The 17,443-nt window shown below is 55.6% G+C and overlaps 1 protein-coding gene across 4 annotated transcripts; it reads left to right on the plus strand.

The window, feature by feature from the left end:
* On the plus strand, window positions 1–16,489 carry KIF2C (kinesin family member 2C). 4 transcript variants are annotated; one of them, XM_075555381.1, is made up of 20 exons: window positions 2–163; window positions 950–1,044; window positions 5,099–5,200; window positions 5,579–5,627; window positions 7,028–7,150; window positions 7,910–8,032; window positions 8,428–8,528; window positions 8,984–9,079; window positions 9,483–9,537; window positions 9,621–9,783; window positions 10,868–10,958; window positions 11,091–11,154; window positions 11,235–11,326; window positions 12,589–12,731; window positions 13,357–13,672; window positions 14,160–14,227; window positions 14,481–14,586; window positions 14,675–14,788; window positions 15,591–15,723; window positions 15,863–16,489. In XM_075555381.1, the coding sequence occupies exons 1-20, from the start codon at window positions 100–102 to the stop codon at window positions 15,955–15,957; spliced, it is 2,193 nt and encodes a 730-aa protein (XP_075411496.1). In that variant the 5' UTR covers window positions 2–99; the 3' UTR covers window positions 15,958–16,489. The 4 variants fall into 4 exon arrangements, 3 of the variants coding, with proteins under 3 accessions (XP_075411517.1, XP_075411496.1, XP_075411505.1); XR_012785410.1 differs by lacking the exons at window positions 14,160–14,227; window positions 15,863–16,489 and having other exon boundaries at window positions 1–163; window positions 15,591–15,721; XM_075555402.1 differs by lacking the exons at window positions 14,160–14,227; window positions 15,591–15,723; window positions 15,863–16,489 and having other exon boundaries at window positions 1–163; window positions 14,675–15,582.
* The last annotated feature ends 954 nt before the right edge of the window (window positions 16,490–17,443 follow it).

Here is a 17,443-nt window from a genome sequence, read left to right on the forward strand (position 1 = left end):
AACTGCGGCGGTTTAGGCGGCGTTGGGAGTTCGTGCGTCCAGCGGCGTCGTGGGTTCTGCTCCGTGGCGTGCCTCCTCGCGGCTCACCCTCCGTCCCCTATGGACTCCTCGCTTCAGAACCGCCTCTTCCCCGGCCTCTCCATCAAGATCCAGCGCAGTAATGGTGAGGGGCGGGCCCAAGTCCAAGGGGCTGTGGGCGCTGAGAGGCTGAAATTACCGGGCCGCCGCCCAGTGCCGGGGTTTGAGGCGGCGGCGCTGGCTCGTGGCTTCCTGACCCGGTGCCAGGGCTCTGAGCTGGCCCGAGTGCCCTCCTCCGGGGAGGGCGCGGCTCCTCGGCGGCCCTGGGACATCCCAGACAAGTGAGGGCTGCCAGGCTCCCCCAACCTGCGTCTGCGCGCGCACAGGCCCGTGGGCTTCTCCGTCCCAGGCAACACTTCGCACCTGCAACCTGACAGACAGGCAGTGGGCAGGCTGCAGTGAACCGGACACGCAAGACTGTGTCCTTAAGGAGCTTGTCATCCCGTCTTGTTTGGGATTATCAGCGCTTCAGCTGACAGTTCTTAATACCCGTGGCTCAGGGGGATGATCAGACTGGGAGGGCCCTTCCCCTTGGGGACACCTAGGCGCCCTTTAGGCTGGGAGGTGCATCCTGACCCCTGAAGTTCCATCGCCCTGCAGCTCCACGGTGGCTGCTGCTGAGGGCAGCCCCTCCCCCGCCCGAGCTTTATTGATCTCTCCTGTTTAATGACTTGATGCCACGCTTGGGAACGGTTGTGGCGATGGCACAGGGTCGCTGTGGGTCAGCACGGACTCGAGGGCACCCAGCAACAACAAAAGCAGGGCAACTGCCCCTTCATCCAGCGACCCCTACTGAGGGTCCCTGGGGTCCTAAAAACGACGAGCCAGCCCTTGGGCCACAGCCGGTGACCCTGGCCTTTCCCCGCTGCAGGTTTGATCCACAGCGCCAGCGTAAGGACGGTGAGCAAGGAGAAAGCCTGCGTTTCCGTGGAGTGGGTAGAAGGCGATGCCACCAAGGGCAAAGAGGTAGGTTTTGAGAGATCCCTCTTGCTGCCTGCGGAGTCCGGGACATGGACCTGGGAGAGCCGGGTGTCCGAGGCCGTTCTGCCCCCATTCATCTAAACAACGATCTTAGGAGCCGTTGAGATTTCTTTTCGCCGGGCTTTTTTGGTTTGATGAGTCATGTTGTAGTGTGTTCTGGTGAAAGCCTCCACAACAGCTTAGGGCCCTTGTCAACAATTTCTACACACCGCGGAACGTTCACCATGTGCGAACAGGCCCACGTTTCCTTCCTGGTGGTTCTGTGTCCATAATCGAGGGTCCCTGCCCCCTTACGAGCTCATCTTTATTTTAAAAGAGCTGTTGGCTTTTTTCAGGAGCCACGGTCGTAGGGTGCTAGTCATTGCTATATGGTGACTTACTCCAGGGGCTAGTTTCTGTGTAGGGTTTGAGGACTATCTTGGAGTCTGGGGGCAAGGGAGAGGGTGCAATCCTTCAGCGCCAACTAATCCACTGAGTCTGGATTCTTTTTTGGTGGTAGTTACATTTTTAAGGAATCTGATATTCTTGTTTCACAGCTGTCTCCCATTCTGACAGGACCCATCCATGTGGTTCTGTTAAGGACGCTCAGCAGTGCTGACCAGGCTCCATCTGCTTCTCTCGGGAGGAGCTAGCAACCGCTTGTGGTGTATTTATAAAGAGCAAACTGCACACAATCCTAAAATTTTGCTTACCTCGGCTAGCTTATGGGGCACACTACTTGGAGAATTTGGGGAACAAAATAGGTGAGCCAGTTGAGACAAAGATTTGTTTCAACTTGTAAATTGGGTGACCAGATCATTGGTTTTACATTCATCAAAACCATGTTTCTGGGATACCAAACAACAGAAAGCAACTTGTAATGAGTAGCACATGAGAAGTGCTGGAGCACTTGAGGGCTGAGGTATTATGGAAGCAAGAAGGCCCACTAGGGACGGTGCTGAAGGGGGCCCCTCGTAGTGGGGGACTCAGGATGCTGGAGAGTGGCAAAAAGGCTTCAAAAAGAGACTGCAGGAAATCGTCATTTTTAGTAATGTTATTTGGATTTTCAGTGGTTTGCTGTTGTGTGTTTTATTTATAAAAGAGAAATGTATTGTCTCCTTTTGACGCAGGGCCACACCAGCGGGCTCAAACAGCCGAGATTCCGAGGTGGCTCAGTCTATCGCACACAGGCTTGGTGTGTACTCGACGGCACTTCACAGCGTGCCGTCTGGATTTGCATGCCGGCAGGGGCACGCTCTCTCTGGGCTCTCAGACAGTTAGTGTGTCGGTGCAGCATCGCTCCTTGGTCGCGGGGTCTGCCCTCTACCTGAGATGCTCAGATTGTGTCTGTAGACAGCAGGGAACATCGGCAGGCCTTTGAAAGAGGAGGGGCGTCGTGAGATGGTCACCAGACTAAAGAGTGTGACCCCTGGATTCTATCTGGCATTGCCACACGGGCAAGCTCTTCACCTCTCAGAAATGGAGTTGTCTCATCTGTAAAGTAAGGATGCAGTAACCAATCCTGTGGGGATCTAGATATTCAGGCCTTTGGGCTTGATTCTTCCAAAGAGCCAGGCAGTGTGTTGGGGCCAAGAGGAGCCCTGGGGCGTGCAGTGGGTTACTGGTTGGGCTGCTGACTGCAAGGCCAGCCATTTGAGCCTGCCAGCCACTGGGCAGGAGAGAGATGAGACTTTCTAGATATTCAGTCTCAGAAACCCACAGGTTTGCTCTGAGTCGAAATCGACTCAGTGACAGAGTTTGGGTTTTGAGTTTGTGCTGAGGCCTAGGGATACAGAGGCTACTAAACCAAGTCCCTCTTATATGAAGTGTCATGTGGTAGAGAATGCAAAGACTATATTTTATTCAACGAACAGAAGACTGGGATTTATATCAGCTGCTCTTAAAGAATATAGAGGTTCCTCCCAGCACTTTGGAGTCTTAAAGGCTTGTCTCCAGACTAACAGCCATCTAAGAGAGGCATCAAGTAACCCTCATGGAAGAAGCACACCAGCCTGTTTGATCCAAGGATTGTAAATAATAAAATCCACATTGGAGGAGGGAATGATATTGGAGCTTACACTGTGAACGCCTGGTTTGCAGAAGCGTAGGAATGACAGCGGAAGCAGAGAGTCCATTTGCAGGGTCCCTACCTGGACGGAGCTGCTGGTGGATCCCCTGGACCACAGTCGAGGGACATGAATAGCCGTGCTGTCAGAGAGCATTATAAACTCGATTGTGGCAGATGTAATTAGATTAAAATGTAATATTTTATCATTTAATCTTGACCCATTTAAAACTTGCTCTAGTTTTAATGTTTCCTGCTTTCTTTTCGATTGAGGTTTTCTCTGGTTCATCTTGTTTTGTTTGCTGTGTATGTGAGAGGGAGATTCAGGATAGGTGCATCTAGAGAGACAGTCAGTAACTGGATTAATGGCTTATTGGGGTGTGGGAGAGGAGGTTGGAGGGAAATGGGGAGCTAATAAGGAAGAAAATACTCTTGAACAGATATGACTCTTTAATGTGAATGAACTATTGAAGTGTTGTACGGATTATAAGTCAGTAAAACTAGTTTTTAAGAAAGAATCCGGAGGTTCCTAAAATTCTTTTCAACCAACTACTAGCTGTTCTTTGGGAGTTTTGTTGATGTTTTCCTGTCGAGCTCCTGCTGGCTCCCACCGCAGCTCGATGACTGCCTGGGAGGCGCTCCGGACCTCTTCGCTAGGCGACCTCAGTCAGCCTTCTGCTTGGCTTCTCACCCTGTTCTTCTGAAGGGTCTGCCCGGTGAGCCAGCGCGGACCCTGTGTTGCTTCCATGCTTTGACCCTTGTCCCTTCCTCCCAGCGAGACCGCCAGCTCGTATCATCAGTTAACTGAGAGCCGGGCCTGGGACCCTGGCCCCATGCCACTGATGCCGTCCGTCTGTCGTTGGGGATGGGAAGCTGTTGACAGCTGTCTGCAGCTGTCGATGGGATGTGGCCAGAGTATGATGGGGAGGGAGCCATTCACCAGCTTTTGCGTTTGGTCCCTCTTGCCTGTGTCTTAGCCCGTGGTGCATAGGCCTCCCGCCTCACCCAGGTGAACTCCCGAAGGCACGGGCGAGGACGGCTTCCTGTATCTTTGACTGCCTTTCCCCTGCTCCGCGCATGCCTCGGCCGGCGCTGTTGGAACGACCAGTTAGTAGATCTTGTGGAGGGACAGGCCTCAGCCTGGAGAGCGTCTGTGCTCCGCTCGTTGTGGAGTACAGATGACCGTGTTGGCCCTGATGGGATATGATGGACCTGCTACTGGATTTGAGCTGTTTCCTGGAGAGCTGCAGCTCTGATGACGTAAACCCAGGATTGTGACCTCATTGGGAGCAGGAAGCTGTGCTGGGAAAGGTTTGGGGGCCCCGTAGAAAATGTAGGTAGACTTAGGAATTAGGTCTCCTCTGTCGGGAACTTGTCCCTGCCCATAAGATCCTGTAGGACCGTCCCTTGAGCCCCACGGGACCGACCGTTGGAGCGTTGACGCCAGAGATGCTGCAGGCCGGCCCAGCAGGTCTCACTGACGCAACAGTTGGCTTGGGAATCAGAGACTTCGATCCATGCAGAGGGTAAACGGTGACTAAGAAAGAGCCATGCATGGCTTCATAGCTCTTTGCCTTGGCGAGTCTGAATCCAGAGGGAGCCTCGTGTCTTAGTTGCTTATTGCTGCAAGTGGGGAACTTAACTTGCAGATTCATTTTCTCAGATTAGCAATTGAGGCTCTGCGAGGTTTCCTGTCTGTTCTGAGGGGCTGCCTTTGTCTTCTCATGGCATCTCTGCCCCAACCTTGTCTTGGTTTCGCTCGGTGCCTCGTCAGCTCTTTCTATCTGGGAAGCGATTGACTTAAGACACACCCTACCTTGGACATGACAGAGAGCCAGCCCTGCGCCTACCAGGACTATGTACAGAGGTAACCGGGTTAGGGTTCACCACATGTCCTGAAGGGCACAGTGCGCCGTACCCCTTGTTGACAGAATTAAATGCGATTGAGCAGCTGTGATGTGATGTCTCCCTGAAATTCGTCCTTGCTTCTTGCAGGTTGACTTTGATGATGTGGCAGCAATAAACCCTGAGCTCCTGCAGCTTCTCCCCGTCCTCCCGGGCGACCACCTGCCCCTGAAGGAGAATGGAACGGCTCAGGTAGGTGCCTGCCTGCCGTCTGGTTCCCGCCCCCAGAAGGCTCACTCACCTTGTTGGCCGGCTGGTTTGTTTTCTGGTACTTTCCTGGGTTTATTAGCAAAGTATTTGGGCCCCAAGTAAACAAAACCCGCTGCTATCGAATCCACTCTAGCGCCCAGCGACCCTACAGGATGGTGTAGAACTGCCCCCGTGGGTTTCTAGATCGTGGCTATTTGCAGGAGAGGAAGCCTCTTTCTCCCTCAGAGCAGCTGGTGGTTTCGAACTGCTGACCCTGGGGTTTGCAACTTAACAGGTAACCCACTACACCACCAGGGCTCCAGGTGGGCCCATCAGAATTGAGAAGGGCTATATGTCGTGGTGGTTTATTTTGTTTTTCAGAAACAAAAACGCAAGTCAGTCAACTCCAAAATTCCTGCTCCAAAAGAGAGTAAGTGGATTTCTCCTGACTTGTGCTCACGGGGTTTGTGCCCGGATGATGTGGAGGAGGCACATCGCTCCAGCCTAGCCAGCGGCTTGCTCCCATGCGGGTGGGGTCCTGTCCTCTCTTCCAAGCAGCTCTCTCTGTGAGGAAGGCTACCTTCAGCTGTTAGGCCTAGAAGGCCTTCCTGCCGGATCCAGAGTCTGGTGCTGGCCTGCAGCTCTGCCCTCGGCAGCCGAGCTGGGCTCAGTAGTCTCAAGGGCAAAGTGCTTAGAGTGAGATTAGGCTTATCCAGAGAGAGGTTCAGTTGACGGTGTTATGTGTGCACAGCTGGTTGGTTTTGGGAAAAGAGGCAAACAGACAATCTGCGCCTCTAGTTCTGTGATCGAGTTTGGCTTTCCCTGCAGAATGAGTGACTGTGATCCAATTTTGATACAGTAGATTGACTACAGGGGTGGCTTTAGGCTCACACTGTCCACCAAATCCAGCTTGCCACGCAGAGCAGAGCCAGCCATACCTTGCAGCTCAGTGGGCCTGCGCGGTCTGTCCCAATCCTGATCCATCTACCTCCGAGGCCCGATGAAGACTTTCAGGGTGGACAGTGGTGCCGTTTCCAGTCTGGGGGTGCGGTACCGCCCCACATGCATGTCCTCAAAGGAGCTTGCCATCTTCGTCAGTGTGCATGCGATCTAGTGGTAGAATTGAAATATACAAAGTCACTGAGGAAATATGGGGACATGTACAAATTCAAGCCATTTATAAAAGACACTCAAGCTAGGCCAGACATTCAGCCTAAACTGGCAAGATGGTATCAGCCTCTACCAGATATTCATTTCCACATTTCTGACTTGGGTTTTATAGATGATGAGTTGTTTGCCTCTGTTTTGGAGGTGAACTGTTTACATTGGTAGAAATGAACAAAAAGTCAAGTGTAACTCGATAATTTCTCTTGGTTCAACAACCTTCAAGAGTCCAGAAAAATCAATGTAGCTGATCATCGTGGGTGTCCGACACTGTGGTCCAGGCCTGCTCTGTAAAGCCCTCTGGGGCTGGGTTGCGTGACGTGAGGCCAGAGCAGGGGTGCTGGTACTCTCCGCAGGTTGTCGTGAGTGTCGCAGCTGCCTGGCAGTGGTAGTTGTCAGGTGTGTCCTCTCTAGTGTGCGGTTAGCTCGGTCTACTCAAGAGAGATGCTCTTGTAGGGAGCATTCTTGCTTGCCCTCAGGAGCTCCCCAAGTTGCAGAAGATGGACAAAGAAGTTTTGAGGGTGCTGGTACTGGGCCTTTTCCATTTTTTCTTCCTTTGGGTGGAGAGGAAGGGACCCATCTCCCACCCTGTGGGGAGCCTTGGCGAGTGGTCCCTGGCCCACCAGATCCAGCTGTACTGACTGGCTGCTGCTCTTGACTCCTCAGCTGTCCGTGGCCGCTTGGCTCGAATGTCCACCGTCTCAGAGGCTCGAATGACCAGTGAGGAGAATGAGATGGAGGTGGAGCTGCCCGTGTCTGTGAACTCCCGCAAGCAGCTTTCAGTTCTTGGTGAGCCCTGGCTCCGCTCACTCGGCCCCACCCTGCCCTCTTCCCCGCCGACCTGACCTGCAGGGCTGTTCCACTCTCTTCTCTGTAAATGGCTTCATGCTGTGGTTTGTTTTTGAATTCTCTTATGGAACAATGTGTACAGGCAGAGAAGTGGGCGTGTCTCTGATTCTCACCCAGAGCGAGCAGCAGAAATGGGTTTCTCTCTTTTTGTACTTTATATAAATAGAATTTTAAAATCTTTAAGGAAACTGCCTGTAGTTTTTAACAGACGTGTGAAGTAGGCACAGATTTTGTAAGATGCATAAATCATGTATCAAACTCAGCTCTTAAAAAAGAAAAATGAAAGGCTGTCGCCAGGTATGGGAAGGGTGGACATTGCAGATTATGCCTTTGTGTTGGCTCCGTGGGGCTAACATTGCCTAAGTTCCCCATCCTTCCTGGCTTTTTAATCTGCCAGTATGGGTCACCTGGGTGCCCAAGACTTAGAGGTCAGGAAGACTTGGACTCTGAGCTTGCCACCAGCCCTCCCCAGGCTTGCCTTTCATGGTGAAGCGCGGAGTGAGCCCTCACACTCCTCAGTGATCCGGGCAGCCTTCGCACAGCCTGGGTTGGTTCCACACACGTGTGAGTCCAGGTGGGAAGCCCCAGCTCTGCTTGTGCTCTAGGACCCGAGCCCAGCTGCCAGCCAACAGCCCTCCTCCTGCCCGTGAACAAACACTGTGCCCGCCTGCTTCCCCAACGGGTTGTGTTCTTCTGCAGCTGGTCTCCCTCGGCCCTCCTGCCCTGCCGTGGCTGAGGCCCCACTGAAGGCGGTCAGCGAGGAAGTGGAAGAGCGAGTCCGTTCCACCCGAGGCAACGCTTCTGCAAACCCCGTGAACTCAGGTAGACTGTCCTGCTCCTAGTACAGAGCGGGTAGTTGCCGTCCTGCCTTGGCACCGGAGTCCACATCCCTCATGGTCAGAGGGCATGCACAGTCCCTGTGGTCCTGGCACCAGCAACCCCACGAGTGAGAGTTTCTCGGAGGGGCTCTATCCTCACAAGCTGGCAGAGGCCACGGGCAGCTCTGTCTCAGCTCTCCCCGGGGCCTGCAGAGCCCGCGCGTGTGAGCAAGCCTGCAGGGGGTGTCACTACTCTGTCACTGCGCTGTGGCCTTGGGCCCCACCGGCACCTCTGTTGCTCCTGCCTGGCACCTGGCGACTTAAGAGTGCGGTCCAGAGAAGGCCTGGGTCTGGGAGAGGTCCGGACCAGTGAGCGAGCAGGCTTCCTGTTTCCTCTAGTTCGGAGGAAATCGTGTATCGTGAAGGAGATGGAAAAAATGAAGAGCAAGCGAGAAGAGAAGCGGGCCCAGAACACGGAAACGAGGGCAAAGCGAGCGCAGGTGCCTGCCTTGGGGAACTCGGGCATGGGTCCACCACAGCACGCCTGAGGCTCCGCTTCCGATACCCAGAAGGAGTCTGATCAGTTAGTCGTCAGGGTGCAGACACAAACTATTGAGGAGTTTTTCTGAAGGCCCTCATGGCAGAGCTTTAATAGCGGCTGTCCCGCTAGGCAAGCCCCTGGCGTAGCACAGAGGCCAGAGAAGCCCCGCCCAGCTGCTGTGTGTAGGTGGGACAGGGGTGCCGCGTGGAGTCCCAGTTAGGAATACTTCTTCTTATGAATAATGTTCTGAGGAAGCCCAGCCTCTGGTGGCCTCCTAGCAAGTGGGAACGGGCCCCGGCCCTAGTTCCAAAGGTAGTCTGCTGCCTGGGCGCACATCCCGCCCACACAGGCTCTGTTCTCGGGTTCTCAAACGGGTGTCTTTAGCACTTACATGTTTTGCTGTGTCCCGAACAGGACTATGACAACAGCTTTCCACACTGGGAATTTGCCCGCATGATTAAAGAATTTCGGACTAATTTGGAATGTCATCCACTTACCATGACTGATCCTGTAAGTATATCCACAGGGCTTCTGCTTCCGTCCCTGGCTCTCCACTCGCCCTGGGCTTTTTAAATGCCTTTGGGTGGGCTGGAGCTGGCAAGGCCCTTTCGTTTCCAGCTCTGTGCTCCCTCTCCCCGCAGCTTCCAGAGGGCGCCTAGATTATTCCTAATGATTAAATTATGGAATTTGTGCTTGAGCCTCCTGTAAGCAGCAGAGAGAATGCTGGGAAGAAATCCTGCACCACCTTCTTTGGCTCTGAGGAGCTAGTCGGGGGGGACAGGGGTCCGAGCCTTAGCTTGCAGCCCTGACTGGACCAGACACGGGATCGGGGCCCAGGGGTTCTAGAAAGGCTTTCTTTTGACATTGCTCTTGCCATGTGCTGCTTGGCTGTGCTCCGTCTCCCCGCTCCAAGATTGAAGAGCACAGGATATGTGTCTGCGTTAGGAAGCGCCCGCTCAACAAGCAAGGTAAGCCCCGTGCAGGCAAAGGCTTGGGGCTGACCAAGGGTGTCCTCTGTCCAGGCGCACCCTGAAACACTGTCTTCCTGCAGAATTGGCCAAGAAAGAAATTGATGTGATCTCCGTTCCCAGCAAGTGTCTCCTCCTGGTCCACGAGCCCAAACTCAAGGTGGACTTAACAAAGTACCTGGAAAACCAAGCGTTCTGCTTCGACTTTGCGTTTGATGACACTGCTTCGAATGAAGTTGTGTACAGGTTAGTTCCTTAGCATCCCCCTTCTTCTGCCCGCTCTTTTTGATGTTGGGGCGTTGGGACCCCACTTCTCACGGACATAGCAGGCTCTGAGGGTCTCTGGTCCCTTGGGTGTTTTCTTTGCCATCCACCGAGAGCCAGCTCTGACTCTGCCCAGGAAGGGCCTCGTTTGGACCTGCCACGTCCTGAGTGGATCTCAAGTGAGGTACTGTGTTCTGAGCCTGGGCTGGGGTCGGGCTTCTCCCACTGTCTTATCAGACAACCACCCACAGAACCTCGCAGACCCAGGAAGTTCTAGAGCTGTGTGGAGTGGCGCCCATTGGCCACAGGTGCCTACTTGAATATGGCCGAGGCCTGGAGCTTAGCACGTGGGCTTTCAACCCCCTTCTGGAGGGGCCGTCCACACCTCCCAGTTGCCTGGGAGCATTCCCGGTTTGCACGTAGGTGGGGCACGTTGCCCCAAGACTCCAGAGGCAGGAGAGGAGGCCCCTGCTTGGAAGGGGAGAATTTGAGTGCCCTGGAAGTTCTGTAGTGGATGGTGGAAGAGCCCTTCCAGAGGCGCATTGTGAGAGCTAAAAGCAGCCTTCCCCATGGGACCTGAGGGCTCAGCACTGACGTAACACAACCCACAAAGACTGCTGTGTATCCTGCTGTGATAAGCAGCAGCCAAGGTGCAATGATTGCTCTCTCCCCATCTGGTGGGAAGAAGAGGGGCTGAAACTGAAGGCACCTAGGATCCTGTAGTTGACAGTGCCTGACTACCACCTCCAGCTGCTCCTTGCGGGGTCCTGGCTTGTGAGGGAGAATGTGGACATGAACCCAAATCATGAAGAAAAAGATCAGGCTTATGGGTCAGATAGAGACTGGCCCTTCATCACCCCAACAACAGACGGGAGTCTGAGGGGAGCAGTAGTACCGTCCAGAAAGGTGAGGGGAGGAGGGGTAGAAACAGGGACTGCAGGCAGACACTGCGGTCAGTGAGAGGACGCAAAGTGGACAGACTTGTTGAATGGAAAAGTGATCGGCTCCACAAGCCACCACTCAGTTCATAATGAAATAGACTTTCAACATCCCCCCTCCCTCCTAGATACACAGCAAGACCGTTGGTACAGACCATCTTTGAAGGAGGAAAAGCAACCTGTTTTGCATATGGCCAGACAGGAAGTGGCAAGACACATGTGAGTGTTCAGGCCTGGCAGGGACCACGCCTGTCCCGGCAGCCCCGGCATGGGGACTCCTCACCAAGACCCCCACCCAGGAAGGCTGTGGGATAGAGCAGTTTCCAGGCTCGTGTGCGTCTTCCTTTGCAGACGATGGGCGGAGACCTCTCGGGGAAAGGGCAGAATGCATCCAAAGGGATCTACGCCATGGCCTGTGAGTGGTGGGCTTGCTGCATCTGGGTCGGCCCTGTGGAGGCAGGTGGTCTACTTATCCATCCAAGCTCTTTCCCACAGCCCGGGATGTCTTCCTCCTGAAGAATCAGTCTCGCTACCGGAAACTGGGCCTGGAAGTCTACGTGACGTTCTTTGAGATCTACAATGGGAAGGTAGCTAGCAGGGAGCCCTCTGTTGATGCGCTGGGGGCTGCTGAACTTTCCGAAGCCTTGAGGTTGCCCCGCAGTGCCAGAAGGCAGACCACTTGTCAGCCGAGAGTTCTGCCCGGGTCTACTCCTGGTGCTGCGTGTGTTGACTAGGGAAGCATTCAGAGAGACGCGTAGACATATAGAAGCAGCTTTATATAAAAGATCAATTGCATATTGAGAAAACAGCCCAGTCCAGATCGAGTCTATAACTCCGATATTAGCCCATATGCCTGATACTAGGCTATAAAGTCCTCTTCAGACTCAAACACAACACATGCAATGACGCCAAATGCAGGAAGGTCATAAGCCAGTGGGTGGAAGGTCTTGTGGATCCAGTGGTGGTGGAAGCATCTCAGAGCTGGCGTGGGTCTCCACGTGGCTCCTCCAGCTCCAGGCCTGCAGCTCCAACAGCGTAGCTCCATGGACCGCGTGGCTTGTCAACAGCAGTGTCTCCCAGGGAGTGTGTGGGTCTGGCCTCCAGTGAGCTGCTTAGCTCTTTTGCGCTTTCAAATGAGGTCATCAAGCTGTGGCCTGATTGTCAGGCTAGACTCCATCCCTTCAAGTTGACACCAGCTTATGTAACTGCCACACTGCGGCAGCATCCAAACTTAGAGGGAAGGCTGCCCTGGGTGCTCGCTGTCTTCCCCTCCCGCCTGACTCCTCGTGCTCTCCCCTTCTCTCTGCGTGCTCTGCTTACCCTGCAATCTGCCTCCGCCGCTCTGCAGCTCCGCTGCTTCCCACGGCCGCGTGCCCAGACAGGGCCCTAGACGATGACAGCTGCTAGCGTGTACCACTGGCTGGCCCCGTTTCAGAACCCTAGTGGTGTAGTTACATGTTGGAGTGCTAACCACAAGGTCAATCGTTAGCTGCTCCTTGGGAGAAAGACGAGGCTCTCCGCCCACCCTGTAAGCAGTTATCGTCTCAGAAACACCAGGGCAGTTCCACCCTGTCCTCGAGGGCTGCTCTCGCCGCCTTCCTCTCGAAGGCAGTGGGTTCCGTGTTTGGGGGTAGGGTCAGCATCGCCGCTCACAGGTGAGAGGCCGGCCCCGGGTGGGCAGGCGACTTGCTCAGGACCACACAGCTAGTCTAGGAGCAGAGCACAGCAGAGGGAGGCAGCCAGGCTCTGCTCCCCGCAGCCCGCCCTGCCAACGGGGGAGGCTTGAGGAGGGAGGGCGGTGTCAGGTGGGATGCCCGGCGCCTCACCCTCCCCCTCCCCAACGTCACAGGTGTTCGACCTGCTCAATCAGAAGGCCAAGCTGCGAGTGCTGGAGGACGGCAAGCAGCAGGTGCAGGTGGTGGGCCTGCAGGAGCACCTGGTGAACTGTGCCGAGGATGTCATCAAGATGCTGGACACAGGCAGTGCCTGCAGGTCAGCGGGGAGGGGGCACCTTTCAGTGCCCGCCCAGGTGGTGGAGACCAGCGCCGAGTCCCGGCCGCTTCCACTGCACCCCTCCCCCAGCTTGGGGAGGTTGGGAAGGCCGCTGCTTGATGGGGTCTTGATGGGATCGATGACTCCGGGCCCAAAGGCACATGTCTGACAAGGCAGGTGCCATTCCCAGGCTCTGGCCCCAAAGGCATCTGTCCTGGCCTCTGGACTTCTTGCTGTCCCTTCCTGCTAGTTATAAGAAACGAGTCCTGGGTCTGTTCTGGCCTCAAGTAACAGGCCATTGCTCCCGCACAGAGGCGGGCAAGTGCTCTCTTAGGGGCCCAAGGCCTGGGGTCCACTGTGGCCATGGGGCCAGCTTGTCCTGGAGACCAGGCGGGGCTGCCTTTGCAGGGCCCTAGCCGCTCGCTCTGTGCTGCATGGAAGCACCTCCTTTTCGTGTTCCGGCACAGGGTCCAGGGCTGCTTGAGCCACTGGGGAGACCTGTTAGGGTCTCCAGCGAGGGACCAGGAAGGGAGTCTGGGTCCCTCCCTGAGCAGAGAGCCCCGCTGAAATGCGAGGAGGCCGCTGACCCGGAGCTCACCACCTCTCTCTGCTCTCCTTTGCACAGGACTTCTGGGCAGACCTTTGCCAATTCGAATTCTTCCCGCTCCCACGCCTGCTTCCAGATCCTCCTCCGAGCCAAAGGGCGAGTGCATGGCAAGTTCTCTCTGGTGGACCTGGCGGGGAATGAGCGCGGTGCAGACACGTCCAGCGCTGACCGGCAGACCCGCATGGAGGGTGCAGAAATCAACAAGAGTCTCCTGGCCCTGAAGGAGTGCATCAGAGCCCTGGGACAGAACAAGGCTCACACACCATTCCGAGAGAGCAAGCTGACCCAGGTGCTGCGGGACTCCTTCATCGGGGAGAACTCGAGGACCTGCATGGTGAGACACTGCCAAGGGGCTGCTGCTTTCCAGGGAGACGGTAGTCCACCCTCATCCTGCACCTCAGTACTGGCCGCCGAGCCCTTAGTGTACGAGGTGCAGCTCAGGTGCAAGGAGGTCCTCCCCCCCCTTGCCTGGTGAGAGAGGGGCCTTTGGGTAACCTGGCTTCCTGAGTGGGTTCACCTAGCCCCAGGGTCGCTGTTGTATCCTCAAGGAAGCTTAGCCCTGCTCACAATACCGAGCCATGCCACCCCTCCAGGAGATGTCTGTCCTCTCCTGGCCTTTGCATGAGAAACCTGGAAAAGCAGGGATCCTGTTTCTTAAGGTGTCACCATTTGCTGCCGTGCCCGTGGTTTGCCAATAGCGGGAGCTGAGTGAGGGCGTGGGCAGTGTGAAGAGGCTGCTCAGGCTCCAGCAGCAGGCTGTCTGGTACCCGTGCCTGCTGGTCCTCGCCACTTAACACACACCCCTCCCTTGCCTCTTGCAGATCGCCATGATCTCACCAGGCATAAGCTCCTGTGAATATACTTTAAACACCCTGAGATACGCAGACAGGTACTAGGATGCCCCCCCCCCAGGGGAATTGCAAGGGGTCTGTGGGGGAAGGGGTGGCAATGGCATGAGGTGACCAAGGGCCCTCTTCTCTGACTGCTGACCCTGCGTGGATCAGCTTGCGAAGGCCTCGCCCAGCCAGCTTCAGTGGGCACTGGCCCTAGGCTGCAGGAAAGCTGCAGCCCCATCCCCTGCAGCCTGCCCCCTGGAGTGCAGGCCAGGAGGCGGTGTGGGACTTGCAATCTTGTTTCCTCAGGGTCAAGGAGCTGAGCCCCCACAGTGGGCCCAGTGGGGAGCAGCCCATTCAGATGGAAATAGAAGAGACAGAAGTCAGCTCCAACTGCACCCTGAACTCAGGCAACGTAAGGGGCAGTCGGGCCAGGGAGGCCGCTGAGGTCTGCTGAGGTGGGAACTTGGCCACAACTGTGTCTCCCCTTGTGGTCCACCTAGTTCTCCAAGGACGAGGAGGAGCTGTCTTTGCAGATGTCCAGCTTTAACGAAGCCATGGCCCAGATCCGGGAGCTGGAGGAGAGGGCCATGGAGGAGCTCAAGGAGATCATCCAGGTGGGGCGGGGCCCTAGCCAGCGAGGGACCCACACCGCTCCCTGATGGCAAGAGGCCGCTGCCTCTGGCTTCTCAGACTGCAGCTCTTCACAGGGGTAGAAAGCCTTGTCTTTTTCCAGCCTGCGGGCGCAAACTGCTGACTTTGTGATTAGGAACCCATCAGACTCTCAGAACGCCGGCTCTCTGCTGTCGTCTTAGCTCTCACAGCCACACTGCAGAAGACGTCCTGCAGCCCCCTGGCCAGGGCGAGGCTCTGTTCCAGTCCCCGGAGGGTGATTCACGGGCAGAGACCTGGACTTGTTCTTGCAGTGAAGGGTCACACCATACTCTGTAGACGCGAGCTCCTGTGCTCAGGCCCCAAACACCACGTCTGCGTAGGGTGATGGCCCTACAGGAAGGCTAGAGATCAAATTCTAGTGCTTCTATTTACTAGACGGCTCTTGGGAATGAGGTGTGGCCTTGGCCAAGGGATGGGTTAGGGGCTGATGGGAGATTTCAGAGCCATTTGAGGTTGGGGACAGGTGGGTGTGGGCTGGCAGGATTTGGTGGCATATAGAGTAAAGCTGACACTGGGATTCTGATGTGGGCATCAGAACAGATTATGTCATACTGTGACGGGGGGGACAGGCTTAGGGTGGGGAAGAGGCTGGAGTCAATTTGGGGGCCTCCTGGGGCATGGATTAGGACCTCTGAGATGGGGGCATCTGATGGGGGCATCTGCACCGCTGACCCCAGGAAGGACTTGCTAAGTTGGCTGGTAGCTCATGAGCTGGCTGTTCCTCTCCCTCTGTGTCTCACGCAGCAAAGGCCAAACTGGCTTGAGCTCTCTGAGATGACCGAGCAACCGGACTATGACCTGGAGACCTTTGTGAACAAGGCAGAATCTGCCCTCGCCGAGCAGGCCAAGCAAACCAAACACTTCTCAGCGCTGCAAGGTGGGGGGGCTGGCTGCATGGGGTACAGGGGTGGGGGGCTCTGCTGGCTCCTGGGCAACAGCAGGTGTTGGCACCTCTGCCCTGAGTGAGTGGGGGCCCTGGGGCACACCACTGACCCCAGTGGACAATGTCCTTCCAGGTGTCATCAAGGCCCTGCGCCTGGCCATGCAGCGGGAAGAGCAGGCCAGCAAACAAATGAGCCGCAAGAAATGGCCCAGTGATTACTGCGAATAAAGACCTGCTGTGTCCCTCCCTACCTGCCTTCCCGGCCGCCCCTACCCAGCAGACTCAGCCCAGTGCTGAGGGGTCTCGTCAGGGTCTGAGCAGGGCAGGCATTGGTAAATGCCAAATCTATGGGCAACTGGGCCCGGGGCAGCTGTGGAAAGGATCTGCACTGTGAGTGAGACTCACCTTTGGCTTCACTGTGGCCTGCCCACTCGGCTCCTTGTTCCCCGCGGGATGCAGCTCCTGGTACCTGTGTGGATGGATCCTGATCCTGGCTGTGGCCCTGTGGCCCTTCCTCCGCCTCAAGAAGGGTCCTTTCAGACGGAGGGCTTTCCCTGTCTGTGGACTGGCTGTTAGTGAGGGCTTCCCGGCGTGTGCCTGGATCTGGGTCCTGGGCACGGAGGCATCTTAGACTCAAAAAATTAAGTTTCTGGGACCCTGTCTTTCTTGCTGGTTTTTGAGGCCAACAGGATCCCTGCTGTTTCACTGTTTTTGTGTTTGTACATTGTGTTTTATAATAAAGAGAAAAGATGGCCTTTGAGTCATGGTGTGCGAGGAGTCTGGTGTTTCTGCATCTCTTAGGCTCAAGCACTCGGCGTGCCTAACGGGGTCTGTGGGCGTGGGTCCTCAGAAGATGGCTGCGCGTCAGCCCTCGTATGTACACTGAGCCCACTCACACCCACCTCACTGACTGCCGCCTCTGGAATTCCAAATGAGCCCCTAACTAGTCTCTCTGGTTGAATTAACTTCTAGTCTCCCCAGGCAACCAGAGGAGTCAAATAAGGCATCCCCTGCCTGAGACCTCCTCCGGGTAAATGTGCCCCTGTGACCTCATGGGCCCTGCCTGGTCCGCACCTGTCTGACTCCAGCTGGAACAAAGGCAGAAGGGAAGTTGGAAGCCTCCCTGTAAGGTTGGATTTGGGCTCTGCCTACCACTGTGGAATCGAGTGGGGTGGCCTCTGCCATCTTTGAAATGGGGTTAATGCTAGTATCGAGTCACTAGGAAAATTGAGTTCTCTAACACCCACTGCCCATCTGTCAGTGACTTAGTGGTGGCTGGAGTTTTGTTAGCTCGAAGCTCAAGGTCACCTGTGGCCAACAGATAAGGAAAAATGCTTGGTCTTCAGAACACTAACCAGTGAGAACAGGGATCCCAACAGAACTGTGCCCAGTGTGGTGCTGCCAGTGGAGAAGGTGGCACAGCCCTGGACAAGTGTCACCGTGACCCACAATCATGTGCCAGTTGACAAGGGCAGGAACGCACAGCTACGACACGATGTCTCCCATATGTGCCACATAAACGCTTGTTACTGAGGGCCGACAACAGAAGGCTTTGGGTGCCTTCACTGCTGTATCCGCAGAGCCTGGAGTATCGGCTAAACACGGTAATCCATCATTGAACGAATAAATAATTACATCTGCCACTCGCCGTTCTCCTGATTTGCCGTTATTTCTTCAATGTGCCACGTGCTTTCTCGCCTGTGACCTTTGCCGG

Source organism: Tenrec ecaudatus, chromosome 1 (assembly GCF_050624435.1).
Source record: "Tenrec ecaudatus isolate mTenEca1 chromosome 1, mTenEca1.hap1, whole genome shotgun sequence".
Taxonomy (NCBI): Eukaryota; Metazoa; Chordata; class Mammalia; order Afrosoricida; family Tenrecidae; genus Tenrec; species Tenrec ecaudatus.